Here is a 23413-nt window from a genome sequence, read left to right as displayed (position 1 = left end):
CCACTGTGCCATGCCATCAAACAGCAACTGTGCCATCAATTGTCACCACTGTGCCATGCCATCAAACGCAGCCACTGTGCCATCAATTGTCACCACTGTGCCATGCAACACAGCAACTGTGCCATCAATTGTCACCACTGTGCCATGCCACCAAATGCAGCCACTGTGCCATCAATTGTCACCACTGTGCCATGCCAAACACAGCAACTGTGCCATCAATTGTCACCAATGTGCCATGCCATCAAATGCAGTCACTGTGCCATCAATTGTCACAACTGTGCCATGCAACACAGCAACTGTGCCATCAATTGTCACCACTGTGCCATGCCATCAAATGCAGTCACTGTGCCATCAATTGTCACCACTGTGCCATGCCATCAAACAGCAACTGTGCCATCAATTGTCACCACTGTGCCATGCAACACAGTAACTGTGCCATCAATTGTCACCACTGTGCCATGCCATCAAACGCAGCTACTGTGCCATCAAACGCAGCCACTGTGCCATCAATTGTCACCACTGTGCCATGCCATCAAACGCAGTCACTGTGCCATGCCATCAAACGCAGCCACTGTTCCATCAGTTGTCACCACTGTGCCATGCCATCAAACACAGCCACTGTGCCCCTCAATTGTTGCCACTGTGCCAATTGTCACCACTGTGCCCTTTAATTGTCACCACTGTGCCCCATGATGCCACTGTGCCCATTGTCACCACTGTGTCCCATGATGCCACTGTGCCCATTGTCACTCACCACTGTGCCCCATGATGCCACTGTGCCAATTGTCACCTCTGTGCCCTTTGTCACCACTGTGCCCCATGATGCCACTGTGCCAATTGTCACCTCTGTGCCCTTTGTCACCACTGTGCCCCATGATGCCACTGTGCCCATTGTCACTCACCACTGTGCCCCATGATGCCACTGTGCCAATTGTCACCTCTGTGCCCTTTGTCACCACTGTTCCCCATGATGCCACTGTGCCAATTGTCACCTCTGTGCCCTTTGTCACCACTGTGCCCCATGATGTCACTGTGCCCCTTTCCCTGTAAAAAGCACTTATCTGAAGATTCCATGTCCTCCCTCGATGTCTTCTGCCGCTGTGGTGAAGCTTCAGCCAATCAGGTTCCTGATAACCAGAATCCAGGAACCTGATTGGCTGAAACGGCCGTTTGTCTTATGCAAGGAGTGCAGATTGCTTGCGCTCCGAGTATAGACATCTGAGAGCCGGAGAAAAGCCTATCAGAGCCGCTGGCTTTGATAGGCAGTTCCCCTCAGCCAACCAGCTGCCGCTATTCGGGTAACCGGCGTCCCGCGTCCGGTTACATGAATAGACCAGGCAGCTGGCAACCAGCAATAACATACATTCGTGCATTTATGCACGAATGTGTGTTATTTGCGAGAGGGGGTGGCGCTGCAGCGCCCTCTATAGACGGCCGCCAGAACTGCGGTTAAAATGTCAAAATGACATTTTAGCCGAATAAAAGTTCTTAAAGGGCCCGTTTTTGTTTTTTTGTGTGACTGTGGGAGGGGGGGGGGGCGGCGCCCGTGCGTCCCTATGGACGGGCCACCACTGCAAACTACAGCCATTTTCCTAGGATGTAAGGTTTTTCCCACCACTAGATAACTTTTCACTAAGGTGACCAGGCTACCTAAATCTAACAATACCACAACATCTTTACCATCTAAGCACATTCTACATAAAGGTTTCTCATTCCCCTTTACTGCAGTGCATGTGGTTGCAAAAAGGGACTGTCGTCTCTCTGTCAAAGTCACACTGCATGGGTTCATCAACCTCTGGGCAAACCGCTGCTACATGTCCCTCTTCCCGGCAAGGGTAACAAATCAACCTTCTGGTCCTCTCTTGTGGGATGGGTCTTCCAGGCCGCTCTCGCCAACCACTAGCAGTGGTCCCGATAATACCTCTAGTTGTTCTTTGGTCCCTCTCTCCACCCCCATCCCTTGATGCAGTCTTACCTATAGGTGGGGAGGGTCTGGTCTTGGGGTGGAAAGTCTGTGCATCTCTGGGGAAAGGGGAAAACATTTCTGTTGTTAGGTACCTTTCGACCAGGTCTACTAGTTTGTCTGCGGTTTCCGGACCGCCATGGCTCACCCATTTCTGCAGGGTGTTAGGCCCCATACACACGATAGAATCCATCCGCTGAAAAATCCCAGCAAATGGGTTTCAGCGGATAGATCCTATTGTGTGTACACTCCAGCGGACCTGTTTCCGCGGATATTTCTCCCCTGGGATGGATTCCAGCAGATCGAATATTTGCTGACATGCCAAACAAATCCATCTGCTGGAATCCATCCCAACGGATGGATCCGCTGGTCTGTATAGACTCACCGGATCCATCCGTCCGAAGGGATCCCCCGCATGCGTCGTAATGATTCGACGCATGCGTGGAATTCCTTATATGACAGCGTCGCGCACGTCGCCGCGTCATAATCGCGGCGACGGCGCGACACGTCATCGCCAGAGGATTTCGGCGCGGATTTCAATGCGATGGTGTGTACACTCCATCGCATTAAAATCTGCTGAAATCCTCGAGAGGATTTATCCGCGGAAACGGTCCGCTGGACCGTATCCGCGGATAAATCCTCCCGTGTGTATGGGGCCTTAGGAAGAGACCTAAGAAATTTGTCCATGACTACTCGTTCCCAAATTTTTGGTCCGGACAGAGTTTCTGGCTGCAGCCATTTCCTGGCCAAATGGATGAGGTCATACATCTGTGATCGAGGTGGCTTCTTCAGCTGATAACTCCAATGGTGGACCCGCTGAGCACGGACAGCCAGGGTTACACCAAAACGTGCCAATATTTCCTCTTTTAACCAATCATAGTTTTTTGAATCTGCAAGCTCCAAATCAAAATATGCCTTTTGGGCTTCTCCAGATAATAGGGGGGCCACTAGTCCAGCCCACTGTTCTTTAGGCCAACTCTCTTTTTCCACTGTTCTCTCAAACGTGGTCAGAAACATCTCAGGGTCATCATCTGCAGTCATCTTTGGCTATAAGTGGCTTACCCGAAAAGTCGGTATGTTACTGGCCTGACTCCCAACCTCGGCCTGCTGTCTCTGAAGCTGTGTCACGATGGCCTCCATTTGCTGCTGGTGTCTCTGTTCCAAGCCTGCAATGCTCTCTTGATGAGCTTGTTGTTGAGCTGCAATGCTCTCTTGGTGAGCTGCAATGCTCTCTTGGTGAGCTTGTTGTTGAGCTGCAATGCTCTCTTGGTGAGCTTGTTGTTGAGCTGCAAGGCTCCGCTGCAAACCTGCATTTGTCTGCTGTTGATTTGCATTTGCCTGCTGTTGATTTGCATTTGCTATAGCCAGCTGCTTAAGCATCTCCTCCATTTTGGGTTTACTTTAACTTCCCGGCGGCACTCCACCATGTGTAAGGGGTTAGCTCGGTAGCGGGGTGTGTGACCTCCTGAGTGGGTTCACTACACACTGAATTATACAGAGAGGCAGCCGTGGGTGGTTGAAAAACAAGGGTTATGGTTTATTCTTCCATATTGCTGGAAACAAGTGCAAGCATCAAAACAGCCTAAACAAAATAAAACATCAAATAAACCCTGGCCACTTGGGCCGTCTACCTTCACAACACAGGAACCTACCTATGGAGTCTGGCACAGCCTACTGCTGGGCAGATACTGCTGGTCTTCCAGCAGACAACAATAGTCTTTTTGATTTTCTTATCACACAGCAAAAATATCAACTACCACTTCACCTTCAGAAGTCTTCCTCAGCTCACTGCTCTCCTTAACTCAACAGGCCTCAGGATGCAGCATTGAGTAGTAATCCTCTGGACAATTTATAGAGGCGTTAATTTCCTCATTCTGAACAGCTGAAGCTATCCAACGTCCTTAAACCTTTCTGGCTACTTCTGCAGCTGACACCCGATAGTAATTGGTGAATTTTCTAAACAAGGCAGAAATGTATCTCCCGTCTGTGACAACACCCCCAGATTTACCTGACTTCCTGTCACAATACACACATACACTGTTTTTATATATTTATAAACCCAAGACAGGCATACTATGTTTATTTTTTTAACTTTAGCAGAAAATACCATAGAAACATTTTAAATTAATGAAAAAAGACACTAACCACATAAGAAAAAGCTGCAAAGGGATAGCAGAGAAGTGATAGAAAAAGAAAGGGAGAGTCCTAAGAAGGTTAGGTCTATGAAACTATAAACATGGGGGGGGGGGGTACACAAGGGAATGAAGTTCACCACAGTGCACTGTATGGCAAAGGCGCACTCCCTTCACAGATTTTCCCAACCAGTTCCAACACACCACCAATATGGCTGCTGATAGCCCACCGCTTTATAGTGAGGGCGCTTACTTGTGTATTCTTTTAGATTATTGGCTCCCATGGACCCTTTTTACAAGGGACATTGGTTATGCAGTGCAAAAATTCAGTTTCACTGAATTGTGAAACCATGAGGTCCATCTCAAACCTAAGGAACCCAAACCTCATCAACACCTTAATAAGAATGTGTATGTAAAGCTTCTGCGCTTAGTGTTAATTCCCCAAAAAAGAAATAAAATAATATAATAAATGGAGAGAGGCAAATGAGTATTTTGACCACATCATTCTCTTTATGCATGTTGTCTTCCTCCAAGCTGTATAGGCTCGAAAGCCTACTACCAATTAAGCATATTAGGTGATGTGCATCTCTGTAATGAGAAGGTGTGTGGTCTAATGACATCAACACCCTATATCAGGTGTGCATAATTATTAGTCAACTTCCTTTCCTTTGGCAAAATGGGTCAAAAGAAGGACTTGACAGGATATCTTGCAGAGGGATGCAGCACTCTTAAAATTGCAAAGCTTCTGAAGCGTGATCATCGAACAATCAAGCGTTTCATTCAAACTAGTCAACAGGGTCGCAAGAAGCGTGTGGAAAAACCAAGGCGCAAAATAACTGCCCATGAACTGAGAAAAGTCAAGCGTGCAGCTGCCAAGATGCCACTTGCCACCAGTTTGGCCATATTTCAGAGCTGCAACATCACTGGAGTGCCCAAAAGCACAAGGTGTGCAATACTCAGAGACATGGCCAAGGTAAGAAAGGCTGAAAGACGACCACCACTGAACAAGACACACAAGCTGAAATGTCAAGACTGGGCCAAGAAATATCTCAAGACTGATTTTTCTAAGGTTTTATGGACTGATGAAATGAGAGTGAGTCTTGATGGGCCAGATGGAAGAGCCCGTGGCTGGATTGGTAAAGGGCAGAGAGCTCCAGTCCGACTCAGACGCCAGCAAGGTGGAGGTGGAGTACTGGTTTGGGCTGGTATCATCAAAGATGAGCTTGTGGGGCCTTTTCGGATTGAGGATGGAGTCAAGCTCAACTCCCAGTCCTACTGCCAGTTTCTGGAAGACACCTTCTTCAAGCAGTGGTACAGGAAGAAGTCTGCATCCTTCAAGAAAAACATGATTTTCATGCAGGACAATGCTCCATCACACGCGTCCAAGTACTCCACAGCATGGCTGGCAAGAAAGGGTATAAAAGAAGAAAAACTAATGACATGGCCTCCTTGTTCACCTGATCTGAACCCCATTGAGAACCTGTGGTCCATCATCAAATGTGGGATTTACAAGGAGGGAAAACAGTACACCTCTCTGAACAGTGTCTGGGAGGCTGCGGTTGCTGCTGCACGCAATGTTGATGGTGAACAGATCAAAACACTGACAGAATCCATGGATGTCAGGCTTTTGAGTGTCCTTGCAAAGAAAGGTGGCTATATTGGTCACCGATTTGTTTTTGTTTTGTTTTTGAATGTCAGAAATGTATATTTGTGAATGTTGAGATGTTATATTGGTTTCACTGGTAAAAATAAATAATTGAAATGGGTATATATTTGTTTTTTGTTAAGTTGCCTAATAATTATGCACAGTAATAGTCACCTGCACACACAGATATCCCCATAAAATAGCTAACACTAAAAACAAACTAAAAACTACTTCCAAAAATATTCAGCTTTGATATTAATGAGTTTTTTTGGGTTCATTGAGAACATGGTTGTTGTTCAATAATAAAATGAATCCTCAAAAATACAACTTGCCTAATAATTCTGCACTCCCTGTACATGTAAATACACAAACTCTCCAGAAAACATCCAAAAACTAAATAGGAGTTAGTAGTGCATATAGTATTTGGACCTTAACTGGAATACAGGGGAAATCTTCCAATGGGGACTGTTGTGGTAAAGACCTTGTAAGAGGGAATTTACATCAGGAAGTCTTGAGATGTAGAACTCGGCCCATTTGTTGAGGTGTTGTTTAGTCTTCCCAATGACTACACTGTACGGCATGTGTCACGTTTTTTACACACATAATGCTGCTTTAACATTTATAATCCAGTGTTTTAATAACACTTCATGCATTCAGCTATCTAAATTGAAGGAGTAACACCTACAAAGCCTTCCTGACACCAATGGATGGGGTTATGAAACTAGAACAACAACTTTCACACCCTCCATCCGGTTCTTAGACAATAAGATCTGTATTTCCATGGTGACAAATGGACACCTTAGTCTGTGGTACATTTGTGGATGTTGGAGGAAGTGGTTTGGATGTTACAAAACATCTTTAACATTACAAAACAAGTCCAGGCAAAAGAGACTAACTACTATTAGCTATTTTCTATGGTGTGTTAACCTATGTTAAAGTGTAAAGCATTTAGCAGAGGTGTGGACATTAAAAAAAAAAAAATACTTGTCCAAGGGACTAATTCGGGGTCCAAGCTACTTGTTCCTTATGACTATTTACTTGTCCTGATAAGAAAAATAAAGGATGAAAAATATAAAGGGTTAATGTTTTTTATTAGGCGGAGGTGCTTTTAGGAATGTCTGGGGCTCTTAAAAAAAAAATTGTTTTAACCACTTGCCGACCGCGCACCGCCGTTCTACGTCGGCAAGTTGGCTCTGCTGGGCGAGAGCACGTAGTATAACGTCCTCTCTCTCAGCCGCCAATAGGGGCGCGCGCCGCCCGCTCGCCCCCGACTCCCGTGCGTGTGCCCGGCGGGCGCGATCGCCGCCGGGCACACGCGATCGCTCGTTACAGAGCGGGGACACACAGCTCCCAGTCCTGTCAGTGGGGGAAACGCTGATCTTCTGTTCATACAATGTATGAACAGAGGATCAGTGTTTCCCCTAGTGAGGCCACCCCCCCCCCCACAGTAAGAACACACAAGGACATACTTAACCCCTTCCCCGCCCCCTAGTGTTAACCCCTTCACTGCCAGTGGCATTTTTATAGTAATCCAATGCATTTTTATAGCACTGATCGCTATAAAAATGCCAATGGTCCCAAAAATGTGTCAAAAGTGTCCGAAGTGTCCGCCATAATGTCGCAATACCGAAAAAAAATCGCTGATCGCCCCCATTACTAGTAAAAAAAATATATTAATAAAAATGACATAAAAATACCCCCTATTTTATAAACGCTATAACTTTTGCGCAAACCAATCAATAAACGCTTATTGCGATTTTTTTTTACGAAAAATAGGTAGAAGAATACGTATCGGCCTAAACTGAAGAAAAAAAATGTTTTTTTATATATTTTTGGGGGATATTTATTATAGCAAAAAGTAAAAAATATTCATTTTTTTCAAAATTCTCGCTCTATTTTTGTTTATAGCGCAAAAAATAAAAAACGCAGAGGTGATCAAATACCACCAAAAGAAAGCTCTATTTGTGGGAAAAAAAGGACGCCAATTTTGTTTGGGAGCCACGTCGCACGACCGCGCAATTGTCAGTTAAAGCGACGCAGTCCCGAATCGCAAAAAGTACTCTGGTCTTTGGGCAGCAATATGGTCCGGGGGTTAAGTAGTTAATGGTGACTTAAACCTTTAACCACTTCCTTACTGGGCACTTAAACCACCCCTCCTGTCTAAACCAATTTTTAGCTTTCAGCGCTGACGCACTTTGAATGACAATTGTGCGGTCACACAACACTGTACCCAACATTTTTTTCACACAAATAGAGCTTTCTTTTGGTGGTATTTACTCGCCACTGGGGTTTTTGTTTTTTGCTAAACAAACAAAAAACCATAGAAAATTGTGAAAAAAAAATTTGTATCATTTTTTGTTATAAAATTTTGCTGATGAGGTGGTATTGGTGGGCACTGATAGGCTGCACTTGTGGGCACTGAGATGCACAGATAAGGCGGCACTGATGGGCACAGATAAGGAGGCACTGATGGGTGAAACTAATGGGAGCACTGATGGGTGGCACTGGTAGGTGACACTGATGGGCACTGGTAGTGGACACTGTTGGGCGACAATGGTAGGTGACACTGATGAGTGGCAATTGTTTAGGTCACACAGTATTTGCACAGCGTTTTTCAAATGCAGTTATGGGGAAAAAATACACTTTTTTTAAGTTTGAATGCAAAAAAAACCACAATACATAACCCAAATTTTGGGTAAAATATAAAAGATGATGTTACGCCGAGTAACAAACCAAACATTTGACGCTTCAAAATTGCGCACACCAGTGCAACAGCAACAAACAACGTTTATTTTTACTATCCATAGGCGACTTTAAAAGCCTTTACAGGTTAATCCTTTAGATTTACAAGGGAGGTCTAGTGCTAGAATTACAGCCCATGATCTGACATTCATGGTGATACCTCACATGTGTGGGATAATCGCACTTTTTTTGCTGTCACAAGGAATGTAAACATTTCTTGTGAGACAGCAATAGGCAGTGACAGGTACTCTTTATGGAGAGATCTGATGGGAACAAAGGCCCAAGGTCCCTCCTCTGCCCTTAAAAGCATATGATCGCACCAAGATCTGTGTGATCAAATGCTTTACATTTTTAAAAATGGCGCCAGGCAAACCGGGAGTGATGTTTGTTCACTGTTGCCGGTTTCCTATATCATACAGTGGAACAGAGCGGTTCTGTTTTTTGCCTGCTTCTATGATTAGCTGACGGAAGCTCCGGCTGGTCGATTGGGTTTCCCAGGTGGGTCAGAACAGTCCGCAGAAAGAAGCTAGAGGGAGTCGGGGGGGGGGGGGGGGGCACATCTTCTCCTGCTTTCTATAAAAGCGATCTATAAGCATGGTGCTTATATATTGTGTTATGGAATAAAAATTCAGTTTACATTTTGACTGGGTGGATTTGATTTTAATCAAGTCGATTTAAATCATGCTTTAAATCACTAGTAAAATGGCTTGATTTAAATAAACTTGATTTAAATCATAATTTTTAAAGAGCAAATGTGATCTCTGTCCTACAGTGGCTCCTCCTCTGAGCTGCTGTTGACTCAAACAGTCCCATTCACTTTAATGGGATGGCTGGTGATGTGGCAGTGACACAACAAGGTGAGGGACGTGGCGACAGCAGGTGAGTGGATGCCCGCTAACAGGTGCTGAAATGAATCTGAAATAATAGGGCTCTTTAAATGTAAGGACTCATTCTTGCTGGCAGTTAGAATCTTTAATGTTTGCAAACAAAATTAAGATTTCCTATTTAGAATAATAAGCTGTCAGGTTAGTAAAGAATCCCAAAATATCTCTTTTACGACCTGCTGCCATTTTGCTCCCACACATCTTTAAACTATGTGCAGAAAGGAAAGATCACAAGGTTTATAAGCTGCTTAGAAGCTTTCACTTTCATTTTTACTGCTTTACTGCTTGCCCTTCCTCCTCACACTTAGAGCCTGGTACAGATGCATTTCTCTTCAAACAATCATACAGTTTGTTGTGTACATAGATTTGAAAAACAATGGGATAAAGGAATTTTCCTGAATTTTGTTTTATTTCATGGTTACTGTGAAATTGTGTGAATGCCTCAATGCAGTGCATGTTATCTCAGCTTGCAAAGCTTGGATTCATTGAATGAGTTTACAAAATATTTAAATGTTGCACAATATACAGATTCATGCTACATAACTAAGCTCAGTTTCATGTTGAAACTATCTTTAGATACATTTTTACTCCAAAAGCATTTTATTAAAATAAATTTGATAAAAATCAAAAAATGTGATTTAAAACAAAATAAAATGATGATGGTGGTGATTTAAATATAAAACAAATCATTGACTTTTATACACCCTGCATTTTGAGTTGCTATGCTTTTAGAGTATCTCTGCCCTTCTCCATATGGAAGTGAACACAAATGCCACACAGTGTGTATGCAGCTTGTAGAATGTAAACATTTCGCCTTTCTCTACCGAAATATTAATCCAAAAGTTCAAACATTTCTCAGTGCCATAATAACAATCACTTTTTTTATTTTAAATGCATATATTTCAGGTCCAGAATGTACAGTCAGAAGAAAAAAAGCCTGACCTACAGGAGCTGATGCGGAAGATAGAAATCTTCAACAATGAGGTTCAAAATGGCCTTGTAATGAAAATGGTAAGGTTGTTTAAAACACATATATACTGGCTTTTGATCTTTACAAATGCAGCAGTTTAGAGCTTTTAGCACTGGGAAACACTTTTATGAAAGATAAAAAGTGCATTCTATATGTTTTTTTTTATATACTGTGTAGCACTACCCCTGAAGGAGCTGCTGGATATTTTCGGGCGGCACATTACCTCTATTTCCTCGCCGTCCAGGGTGATGGATGAGAGTAGAGAAAGTTTAACAGGAGCAGGCCGCTACATACTCCCCCCGCTAAATTAGAGACTGTCCCCAGTGTCAAGAACCATGGTGTCTCAAGCCTGAGCGCCAACACCTGAACCCATTTATTTTATTTTTTTAATGCAGAAGGGGAAAAAAAAGAAATAAGAGCACAACCGTTATCATAACATTATGATAAATCACATTTTACAGTGTTATTCCTATCTATCTATTGTGCCCCATTATCCGACAGTCTTGATAGAAGATCAACTGGACCTGAAAAAAAAAAAAAAACACACACACATAATCCTGTGTCTAAATTATATACATTTCCGAAGCAGAGCAAAACTGCACCTTCTGTAAAGGTGAAACTTTACTTTTCCTCCTAAAGAGCATTAGAACCTAAATGCTAAGCAAAGATATCAACAATCCCAAAAAAAAAATTAAAGTCTTTTCCTGATATGACTGAACACTGCCCTATGATGGCAGAGTTTAGAATTCACAAGTGCTATATAAGCTCTTAAGCAAAGATATCTCTTGATCATGAAGTCCTTGAAGTCCTATCCTAACTGACTAGGTTATTTCCCCCCAAAGTCAAACAGCACTCTCAATAGCAACAGGGGAAAAAGTGTATTTCCTCATAGACTTCTTGGAAAGGGAAACAAACCCCTGCAAACGAGATCTGCTAGTTCTTTTTTTTCTACAAATAGAACCGGGGATCGGGCAAAGTTAGGGTGTTTCCCTGATCTTCAAGGGTAGTGATTGAGTCGACCCGGTCATCCCTTCCAGGCCTCTGGATAACCACCCTATCTGAATAAATGTGCCGACCATAGCTCCAATATTCCGAAGCCAGGATTACAGGAACACGCACCTCCGGCCAGGAGGGCCACACACGGGGTGGTGGGACGACAGACCCAGGATCTGCGACGACCCCGGACCAGTGATGTCTGTCCCTTAAGTACCCCCCCAGCATGCACAGCGGGACAATCAACCCCCACTGATTGGCTGCCGAACAGTGCTGACATCCTTGCACCAATAGGAACTTTCTTCATCGCGCCTGCACAGTGTCCTTGCTTACATCTCTATGGTTTTTTTTTCCATACTTCCTCCCCCCTTCTTTTTGACTCCACCTAGTTTTTCACTAACCCATCATGTAATTTTATCTGTACCTCATTGGTTCCTTATACTCACACTTGTAATTGAGTGTACTGTTACCCATTTTCTGTATAGCTTTTTTCTGCTTTTTGTCATCACATAATGTTCCTTGCTCTTCAAATTACCCTAGCTTGGCATTGTACTGTATAATACAGTGACCACGGGCATTCACAAGCGTCTTTACTTGGTACATATGTGTAAAGCACAGTCATATCTGCTTAGAGGGTTCTGTTCATTTTATACTTCTCCCGTCCTACTTTTCTTCCTTTACAATATGCGTTTTTCTGACCTGCGTGGAAACTTTGAAGATTAGAACGGGAGTCCGTATATCTTTTTAATTTCATAAACATCCAGTGCAGATTGGGATGTTTTTAGTTTAGTGTTCATATTTATAAACTAAAATATGTTTTTCTTTTTATATCTATGGGATGCTTTCGATGTTCAGTGGTATGTATTGTGTATGGACAATGGATATTTAACAATTATAATATATATTTTTTTCTACTTGTGTTTTTTTATTCATTCATTGGTCCATACACATTGCACATTTTTTGTTTTGATTTGACTGCGATCCCATATGGACATGTGTTTAGTGTATGTAGACATATGTTGAAGAATAGGTGCCTGTTGGATTCACCGTCCAAACATACTGCAATATAGACATCGGTAAGATACACAACTTGGACACCTTCACATTCTCATGTCTACTCACTATATCCTAACATGTCAATATGGGAATTCTGGAATCAAATTGTAGTTATTTCCATTTTTTTGGTTAAATCCGGGATATTTAATTAATTAACTTTTTTTAATTTTTTAAAAATTTCAGTTCTTTTTACTATGCCTGAGATTTTTCTGTTTGTGGTCACAGCTATTTTAGACACCTGTACAACTTTGTTGGTGTCACATGGTTTACGTGCCGGTTAGGATATTTTATGTCCTCCTACATACTATATACATGTGCCCAATACCTAGGCTTGAAACAGAATTATGGCCATTTTACCGTCCCCGGTTTTTCGCTCCTAGCATGCGCTATTGGCCCATCAACGGTCTAATTTACGGCCTTTGGCTAATCAATAGCCCAATTTACAGGAATATATAGGTGTCATTTCTTGTACCTTTCTCTATTTCATCCTGTCCCATCCTTTCACCATGTTTTATTAACTTATTAATTCATGAATTTGTTTGGTGACAAATATGTTTGGGTATTTTACGAGTAAATAATACACGATATAAAATACAAGGTTTAGAAAATAAAATAAAAAACATTAGAGGTGGTAGAGGTATTATTCAACTAAGGCTTTTTTCTACATTCACTATTATGTTCCTTCAATTATTGAACTATGGAGGTATACATATACACATATATATAGTTAATGTGGTAGGTTGGCCGACCCTCTCTTTTTGCATTTATTGCGGATGGTGTTGTGCTTTTTTCACACCACCACACATTTTAGTTTATTTTTATTTATTTACTTTTTCACATGACACTACTAATTACATATGCTTTTCACTATATAATTTGTTTATATTATCATTCACCATATAATTTGATTTTTTTCCCCATTTTTTTCTTTTTGCACTTTTTAGACTATTCAAGTTTAATTACCACTACATGTGCCATTGGCAATGGCTACTTATATTAATCACTGTAGATGTATACACATGATATTCACTTAAGCAGGATACATATTGTTGTTTTTCACTTAATGGCGTTTGACACTTAATAAGTAGTAGGGAAACCCCTACCTGTATTCACAAACCATATTTATTTTCAAACTTACTCTATGTATGTATTTAATTATTTTTGTGGTTGCCTGTATTAATTTATATGTAACATATATGTATTTTTGCATTGTGTTTTCATTATTAATAACCTTAGTCTATTCCTTTTTAATACATTTTGATCACCTGCGACCTGTTCTATAAAATAGAAGGTCTTTATGACCTCCACTACAGCAGGTTTTTATTAGTCCTGATTGGATTGCTTTGGCAGTCCTTAATTGCATTTTCAATTTCACCTGTTTTTGATCACATGGATAGGATTGATATATATATATTAGAGGTTCATTTTATGAGAAATCAGTATGAGTAAACACTGAAGTTAGTGTGATATGCGTCAGCTGTCCTAGGTTCCGTTGCTGTGACTTGTAGTGCCTGTTTCCAGTTTTTTACATTAAAGTTACGTTGGATTGGAGTGCGGCTGTCCTGATCATCTTTTGTTCCTAGGAACTTTCTTCCACACAGCCAAGACCTCCATGTGCTCAGGTGGGGTCCATCTGTCTGGTAAGTAAGAAGAGGAAAAAGAGTGCCTTTCCGTGAGTGCGGCTTTCGTCTAATGATGTAACCCAGCCCACTCTCGCTTAAAGTATTTGTTAGTGAGTCTGTGAGTTCTCCAACCACTTATGCCAGCAGACTCCTGGCAAAACGTCAAGGACGCAGCCCTGCAGATAAGTTCAGAGAATCACAATTAGCCCTCCTATTCATGGAGGCCCCAAGCACATTACAGCGATCTTTGTTTGGCTCTGTGGGCATTTTTATCCAAGCCATTCACCCCTGTCTTACACCTGGCTGCACCAGAGGTAAAAGAGGGTCAGTTGTTCTTCTTGAAGAGACTTTTTGAGTGTCTCTTGCTTCCAGTCATTCATTAGGGCGCTTAATTAGGCCAGGATTGGATGACACAGATGACTGCCTTCAAAGTCAGAACATACTTCACGTGGAAGTAGTAATATGAAGTTTTACATAAGTAAGCAGAAGCAAAATTATACCTTACCCCGGAGGGAAATGCAATGCACCATGCTAATGCACTTAACATGCATTGCAGTAACACACACTTTACAGCACTGCACCTTATTGCAATGGTATGAATGCTACCATTATGCATTTTGTCAGGAGAATTATTATTCCGTTTCTTTTGGCTGTATGCTTGATCGATGAATTGACAGATATCTGAGAGATTCATGTCAAGAGGCAGGGGGCACTTGTAAGCCAGTGAACCCAGGACTATGTGACAAGCACAATACAGTTGGGACCCAGAATCTCGAGGTCGACATAACCCATAAATTGCTGAAAGAACAGATTATTAGGGCTCTTGGTAGCTTAAGTGCCTGGCAGATTTTGTGGATGAAGTAGTATTTGTTGTTATCAGTGTTCCCCTAAGGCAGTTCTACATTCAGTGACAATGAAGAGAGCCTAAGCCCAGTCCTTAATCAACAAACCTATCTTTAGGCAGGGTGGTTGTAAGTGCCTGTATGGCGACAAGTTTAGAGATGAGAGACTCATCGCTGCTCAGCCCTGGATGTCCACAGTTTGCTTGCAGTTGGTTCTTGATGTCCATTGTAATAAAGTTTGATTATACATTTTAGCCCTTCCTGTTTAGCTCATTATTTATCACATGTATGCTGCCATGTTAGAATCAGGAAAACAGAAAATTGTTACCGTAAAGAAAACAGAAAATTGTATAAAATACTGTAATTTTCCTTTCCTGATGCCAATCCATGGAAGCATATGAACCTCCCTTTTTTGATCATGTTATTTTTATGGAGAATACGGGAGGTTGCTCTAGCTTTTCTTTGTAGATTTAAATAGGTCCTGTGGCGTGAATATGTGGGGGGAGCTATATCATATGTATGCTGACATGGATTGGCATCAGGAAAGGAAAATTACAGTATTTTATACAATTTTCTGTTTTCTTTGTAGAAATGCAGCACCAAAGTTGCAAGGAACCTCCATAATTCTCTGCTGTCTGCAGACACTCATTATGGTACCGCTCTCTAGCCCTTCGGCAAACAAACTGCCTCCTGCTACAGTCAACTCTTTCACATTTTAACTCAACAGTCCAGGGCACCTGCTGTCATTTTTCTATGACCCAGTTCCTATGTTTAGTGCATAGTTTGAGTCACTTAGTCTCATTTCTACATTGGAGGTATGGCTTTTTGGCCTCAATTTTTCCATGAAGACCACTTCTCCAGACAATGGATGGGTGTATCTGGGTTTCACTGGTTTAAGCCAGTTCTGTGCTGATGGCAATGCTGGGCATCTTCAGATGTTGAAGTGAAGTAAGCATGATATGTCTTTCATCTGTTGCATTAAGTTTTCTTGGCCAACTATTGCATCTACGGTCCTCAATGTTGCCCGTTTGTGCTTCTTCAAGAGAGTTTGGATAGCACATCTTTACCCCAGTCTGCTTTAAAATCTTTGTCATTTGGATAGTTGACTAAAATATTTATCTATCTCTGTTAGGCCGGCCATACATGGTTCGAATCTCAGCTGGTTTAGCAGGAACCAGCTGGCCAGGCATGATTCAAATCTCAGCCAGTTCAGCAGGAACCGCCCGAGATTCAAACTGTTAATGGGCAGGCGGAATGTACCATGTTGATTGATCGATCAACTTGGGCACAACCAGCCTGTCGGATTCTCTTGCTATAGCTACTAGCGGTAGTCACAGACTTCCCCCGATGGGAGCAGACAATGTCTTGGCAGGAGGGATTCCCCTGTCAGCACTGTCTGCGTTGATAGGGGAATCGACCCGTGGTTGCAGGAAAGAAGTTTGCACCGTGTATAGGCCTGCCTTAGTTAGCTGATGTTAGTTCAAAGCTTCCTTGTTTGGACAAAGTAATAAATTAAGATATTTTGATAGACTTTTTTTTTTTTAATTCCTTTATTGTTATTATGGCAAAGTTTCACAAATACAACAAGTCATGTCAGTCTTATGAGCAGGGGTATATTTAATCAGCATACACCAATAACCGAAAACCAGCAGGACTTAGGAAATCATTTAGTTCCAACGTTGTTGTGAGCATGCGCAGGGGGATGCGCCCACGTCTCGGCGCATGCGCAGTTCGTGATACGTATTTGTCTGGCGCTCGGCCCATCATTTGCATGGGGTCACGCCTCATTTGCATGGCTCACGCCCACTTCCACCTATGCCGGCGTACGCCTTCGAAGCGCAGCGTTGGGAGCACTGGCTTGGTGAATTCCATGCTTTCCTCTCTGCGCTGCGTTGGCATAGCATACATTGTTTGCGCTATGGCGGTGTAATGTGCGCCCGCTCTCTGTGAATCTGGGCCCTACTCTGGAAGACCACAAATTCTATTATCACTTATAATTTTTAGAACCGCCGTAAAAACAACGACTGATGCCCTGTACACAAGATCGGTTCATCCGATGAAAACGGTCTGATGGATTTTTTCATCAGATATCCGATGAAGCTGACTTTCATCAGTCTTGCCTACACACCATCAGTTAAAAAAACGATCATGTCAGAACGCGGTGATGTAAAACACAACAACGTGCTGAGAAAAATTAAGTTCAATGCTTCCGAGCATGTGTCGACTTGATTCTGATTTTTAACCGATGGATTTCCCCATAAGACGATCGTTTTTTTTTTATCTGTGTTTTAACCATCAGATAATTTTAAAACAGGTTCTAATTTTTTTTACCGATGGGGAAAAAAACGGATGGGGCCCATGGAGGACCTATGTGCCAAAATTAGGATTTTTTTCCACCTGCTGTGGTGTAAACCGAATCTCTAAGTCCTCTTCCCACTGGCGAACAAATGTCAGGGCCAGATCGTCATTCTGGGTTGTCAAGTAGCTGTAAAGCAGAAACAGTGTAATGATTCAAAGGAGGTGAGATCACGTGGAGCATATGATGCCTTCTACAGAGACTGCAGAAAATGTCTGAGTTGGTTGGTGCTTAGACTATCTAACGGTGGGTCCGAGAGCCTGGATATGGCTGACAATTAGGGGAGCCCCCTCTGTGACCAAACATCAACTACGCAATGTTTCCCTGACAGTCTCATACTTCTGCTGGTCAGTCCGGGTATGAAGTCGGGGTTTCCAATAACAGGGGTTATAGGGGAAGGTAACGATGAAACACCCGAGTTGCGGAAGATCGACCTAACTACTGTAAGAGTGGCGCCGATCAGGGGATGGCTTCTCATATCTTCCAGAGGTGGGGAAGTGAGCCATGGTGACGTTATTTGGATAGTCTTTAAAAAAAAAACTAAAATTTTAGACAACTTTCCAGTCAAAATCCAATTTTTTGCAGCCTACCTATCCCTAAATTTACTTTGGCTGTATCAAGTTTCCTATTTTATGCTGTTATTTATTTATTTTTTCACTTAGTGATCCAGCCAATAACACCCTTCCTGTCTTAGGGTACCTCCACTCTGGGTGGAGGAGGAACAGAGACACCCTAGACAGATGTTTTGGAACTACATTCCCATGATGCTCAACTACACTGCTGAGTATCATGGGAAATGTAGTTCCAAAACATCTGGGGTGCCAAGGTTCGTCATCACTGCCCTAGGAAATTAGCATTGTCAGTCTGGGAAAAAAAAGATGCTCTAGCAGATTTAAATGATCTTCTTGACTAACAAATGAAAGCCAAATTCAAGCTAACATATTTTTTGCTTTGTGGGCGGTTTTACCCTTTGCGCCGCAAAGACGACCGTAAAGCACCGCTAAAAATAGTGGCGTTTTAGCACTAATCCCACGCGCTGGCAGTGTGAAAGTAGCCTTACTGAGAGGATCACCAGGTAAATAAACAAAAAAGGAAACAAATGCAGCCACCAAGTCTAAGAATTTGTAAGCTGCAACATAACAAATATTTATTTTTGAGTTTATTTAGTTTATTTATTGAGTTTATTTATTGAGTTTATTTAGCTTTAAATGGTTTAACCATTACAACCACAGCAAAAGTAACAATGAGAAACAAGGTGACCATCCTCTGCATAGTCTCACCCAAGCAGACCTAACTGGTGGAAATCACTGGAACCTTGGTACTCTTATCTACAGTCAGGAAAAGACATTCAAAGTACTCTTCACAGAAAAGTTGTGACTAAAGGCTCATACACACGGTAGGACATCCAACAAAATTTCCCTTGGATTTTTGTCCTAATTGATTTGTCCTGCCACACCCATAGCATACACACAGTCAGACTTTTCTGCAAACTTTTCTAAAAGTTTCCTAACATCACATGTTTTTTTTTGCTCTTTTCTGCTCTTTACCGCCACCCTTTGGTTAACTTCTGCTATTGTTTGTTGCTTTTAACATTGGTTTTCAGCATTCGTATTTGCACTTTGTCCAAAAGTTGGTTGGATTGCTGTACACACAGTCACACAAAGCACCGTCGGACTTTTGTTGCCGAAAAGTTGGTCCGTTCGCAGACCCAACTTTTTGTCGGATGAAACCAGAAAAAGTTGGTCCGATGGAGCGTACACACGGTCGGACAAATTTGAAAAGTTGCAGATTTTGAAGTTTGTTGGCCAAAAGTCCGACCGTGTGTACGGGGCTTTAGATGCCATTCTTCCAGTTCTGAAACAAATTCAAACAAATGGCATATGCATGAAAACAGAGACAGAAAGAAGGAAGACAACCAAAGTCTATACAGTATCTTTAGAAATTGCATGAAAGTGTCATTAAGAAATTTAGTGCAGGGGACTTACACCAAATATTGATTTAATTTCCATTTTCTTGATTAATAAAGATTTGACAGCTTCCCAACACTCTATGCACTGTTCTAAATATATTGGCTCATTGAGGTGTTAGTCCTATGAGGGCATGACTGTGAGTAGTAAAAAAAAATTAACACAAAAAATGTTAGTAGGTATCACATACCTACTAACATTTTTTGTGCTAATTTTTTTTTAGTTCTAGGCACACAGGCCCAGATTCTCAAAGGGCTTACGACGGCGCAACGCCATGTACGCCGTCGTAAGTCCTCATCTGGGCTGTCGTATCTATGCGACTGATTCTTAGAATCAGTTACGCATGAATAAGCATTAGATCCGACAGGCGGAAGGCTCTTACGCCGTCGGATCTTAAATGCAATTTTTTTTTCCGGCCGCTAGGTTTCGCCTCCGTCGTTTTCCCCGTCGAGTATGCAAATTAGCTAGATACGCGAATTCCCGAACGTACGCGCGGCCGACGCAGTGAAGTTACGACGTTTACGTTAGGCTTGTCCCGGCGTAAAGTTGCCCCTGGATATATGAGGCGCAATCAATGTTAAGTATGGCCGTTGTTCCCGCGTCAAAATGTGTAAATTTACGTTGTTTGCGTAAGTCGTCCGTGAATGGGGCTGGACGCCATTTACGTTCACGTCGAAACCAATGACGTCCTTGCGACGTCATTTGGAGCAATGCTCCCTGGCATATTCTTCGGACGGCGCATGCGCAGTACGTTCGGCGCGGGAATTTGAATTAGGCGGGCTTGCGCCGGGTGATTTACGCTACGCCGCCGCAACTTTACAGGCAAGTTCTTTGTGAATAAAGCACTTGCCTGTAAAACTTGCGGCGGCGTAACGTAAATGAGATACGTCACGCCCCCGCAGAGATATGCCGATCTCTGTGAATCCGGGCCACACAGTTTAAAGCCTATACCTATTTGTTATACATGAATTTAGAACATTATAATATTTTAATTTGATAAAAGCTTAGGGGCTTATAGGGGATTATATTGTATTTGGGTACATCAAAATAATGTGACCATATTTTTTATTCAAAAATAAATATTTAAATAGATACGTTTCATGGAACATACAAAATCAATACTGTCCTTGAATTCTATAGTGTTTCTTCAGAAAATCTAGGGCTTGGGGGGAGTTCCAGGATGTGTTTTTATTGTGCATGTGAAAAAAAAATGAACAATTGGTCAGGCAGTGAAAACATTAATGCCAACAAGTTGCAAAGACAGACAGTGAAAACTAGGAAGAGGGCAATTGTTTTCACAGCACTGTAAATGTAGAAAGATGCTTTATTACAATTTATAATAATGGCTTATATTAATTTATTCTTGAAATTGGCAGGCAGAGGATGGAACATACACTGGATTCATTAAAGTGCATTTGCAGCTTCGGCGTCCAGTCACTGTATCCTCTCAGACACCATCCGTTTACACCAAAAAAGAAGCATCATCGAATAAAGCAAAAGAAAACTGGACCTCCATCAACGTACCACTGGATGCAATGAAGCAGTTACATATTAGCAGTATCACAACAGCCAGTGAGGTCATCCGTGGGCTTTTACAAAAATTTCAAGTGGTAGATGACCCTCTAAAATTTGCACTATTCAAGAAAATGCAGAAGGAAGGACAAGGTGAGTACAGTAACTATATGTGATTTTATCAATGTGTCCTAGGATATATCTCAGTGCATGCTGCATGGGTATATGAATGCAGCAAAGGCCCCTTTCCCATGGATAGACTGCTCATGTTCACCTGTCAGATTTTCAGGTGGACCCGATCAGACCATCCAATGCCCTCTATGGAGCAGCGGAAGTCAACGAACATGTGTCCATTCACACTCGCTGATATCCAATCCGCTAAAAACAGATGGATGGGGATCTATTCCCCATCCATCTGGCAGACAGGCAGTCCATTTCCATCTGACAGTCCATAAAGAACAGCAGGCTGTATCTGTGTCCGCTCTGCATCAGCAGAACGGACCTGTCATTCGCCTAATCAGCGGAGAGACCCCCGCTCAGCAGGCAGATCTACTGGCGGGCTCTGGCAGTGTGAACAGGATATAAATATATAGCATACAATTACACTGTGTATTCATATAATATACTATAAAACACTTTTTTTCAAAGGTGTTTTATTCAGAATTTTCAGCCTATCATGTTCATAGCAAGATACACAATCAGGTTCAATAGAAAGTTCAGTAGAAATTTCTATTTCAATTCTATAGAATGTGAGGGGAGGACTTGAAAGAAATTTTGGCCAAGGTGGAAACACAGCTAACTAGCCTCTCTAGGATTTAGCAAAGATGTCATAGCAATTTGAAACCGGCCAATAAACAATAACAATACTGAAAAAATGACAGCAATTTTTTTTTTTAAATGGCATGTTTAACACACCACATTAAATTGCTGGCATCAAAAAATATTGTGTTTAAGGCTGGGTTCACACCTATGCAAATTGGATGTGGATTTCACCACATCCAATTCGCATAGCAGGAGATTGTGACCGGCTCTCTATGGAGCTGGTTCACATATCTCCATTGCGGCTGCGGAGCGCATTGCACAGAAATGCTGTGTGTCTTTGGCTCAGTTTCAGGGCCGAATTCAGGCATAGATTTGGCCCTGAACCGGAGAACAGGGATACACAGTGTTCCTGTGTGTTCCGCAGCCGGTTCCAGTGTGAACCGAGCCTAAAGCCCAGCTTAACTTTCAGGCCTCATGCACACAGTGATAAGATAAATAGGGGGCGCTAGAAAAAATTATTGATAGTACATATAAGAAAATCCAAAACAGTGACAATATTAATCACAACTAAAGTGCATGTGCAATTAGATTGCTCAAAAAAGTGCAGTAGTGCAATGATCCATATGCTGAATCCATAAAAAACTCAAAAATAAAACACAAAATGTCCATAAACAGAGTAGTAAGTGTTCATATAATCTTTGTAGATCACTGTGCAAGTGACAAAGAAACAAGCAGGTTTCCACCTTCACCGAACTAAGTCACCCAAAAGTGCAAATAAAGAATGGCCCCTTACCGCAAGATATTGACCTAATTCGCTAAAAAAAGGTCAAATAAGGCTTGTTGTCACCACGGACAAAGTTAAGGACACCTGGATTTCCTGTGGGTCAGCTGCTTAGAAGCGTCATGTGAGGTATAAGAACGAAGCAGAGAGATACCGCCATGACATAATAACGTTTTTTTTTTTTTTTTTCTTGCCACTTCAGACTTCACCACAGCGAGAGGCATGCTCATGATTTTATTCATAATTCCGTCTCTACATCTGGTTTAGCATCATTTGTGGTCTATTACTTATCATGTTTTATACTTGTTAATTTATTTTTATAGACCGTTCCCCCTTTTTTTTTTTTTTTCCTCCTTCGTCGGGAACTGTATCCAGTGTATTAAGTACGGATTTTCAATACAAAAAGAGAAGTTTTTTTTTTTTTTTTTTTTTTCCTTCCTTCCCCTTTTCCTTTCCTTTTATTTATCCGCGTGACAGAGAAAAAAAACAAAAGCCCCTTTACCCCCCCCCCCGACCAGAAAACCACCCCTCCTCCCCCCACCCTACCCCCGCCCTGGACCATCCCACGACTCCACTTGATGAATTCCTTCCCTTAGTTACAAATACATTCCTATTCCTCTCTCAGGTTTTCTGCGAAACTCCAGGACTTTTTAAATTCCAACCAGGGTGCCCACATATCCTTTTCCCCTGCCTTGTTTTTATAAGTTCCATATTTTAATTTCTCTCTCCTATAAGTATCCTCAACGGAGTCGATCCACTCCCACATTTGCGGACTTTCCAGATCTCTCCATTTTAGGGGTATCAGTCGTTTCGCTGCATTAAGCAAATGAGGGATCAATGAACCCTTATATTCCTTCTCTGGAACCTCCCCCCCGTGAAAGAGAACTACCCATGGGTTATCTTCTACTTCATTTTTTGTTATTACTTTTATCAGGGCCAAGATTTTTTTCCAATAGGCTTTGATTTTCAGGCAGTCCCACCAAAGGTGCGCCATCGTTCCTCTTGACGCAGAACATCTCCAGCATTTCTCTGACTCACCCACTCTGAATTTGGCCATTTTATCTGGGGTGGCGTACCACCTCGTCAGACATTTAAAGTTCATCTCAGCGGTTCTTACATCCACCGCCGAGGTGTGAGTCATGTTCAGGATTCTTCCTATGGACGTTTTCCCCCTTGGGACACCTAA

At 42.2% G+C, this 23413-nt stretch overlaps 1 protein-coding gene across 1 annotated transcript in view; it reads left to right on the top strand.

Annotated features, from left to right (window-relative positions):
- Positions 1-23413, top strand: part of RASSF5 (Ras association domain family member 5) — an 86953-nt gene that overhangs the window by 39725 nt on the left and 23815 nt on the right. Inside the window, exons 2-3 of the mRNA XM_040337530.1 lie at positions 10273-10377; positions 20549-20837. Coding sequence (XP_040193464.1) covers positions 10273-10377; positions 20549-20837 — 394 coding nt within the window. The remainder of the gene's footprint in view (positions 1-10272; positions 10378-20548; positions 20838-23413) is intronic.

This window comes from Rana temporaria, chromosome 2 (assembly GCF_905171775.1).
Source record: "Rana temporaria chromosome 2, aRanTem1.1, whole genome shotgun sequence".
NCBI classification, from domain to species: Eukaryota; Metazoa; Chordata; class Amphibia; order Anura; family Ranidae; genus Rana; species Rana temporaria.
Note: the sequence above shows the minus strand (reverse complement) of the source record. Positions and strands in the feature narration are given on the sequence as shown.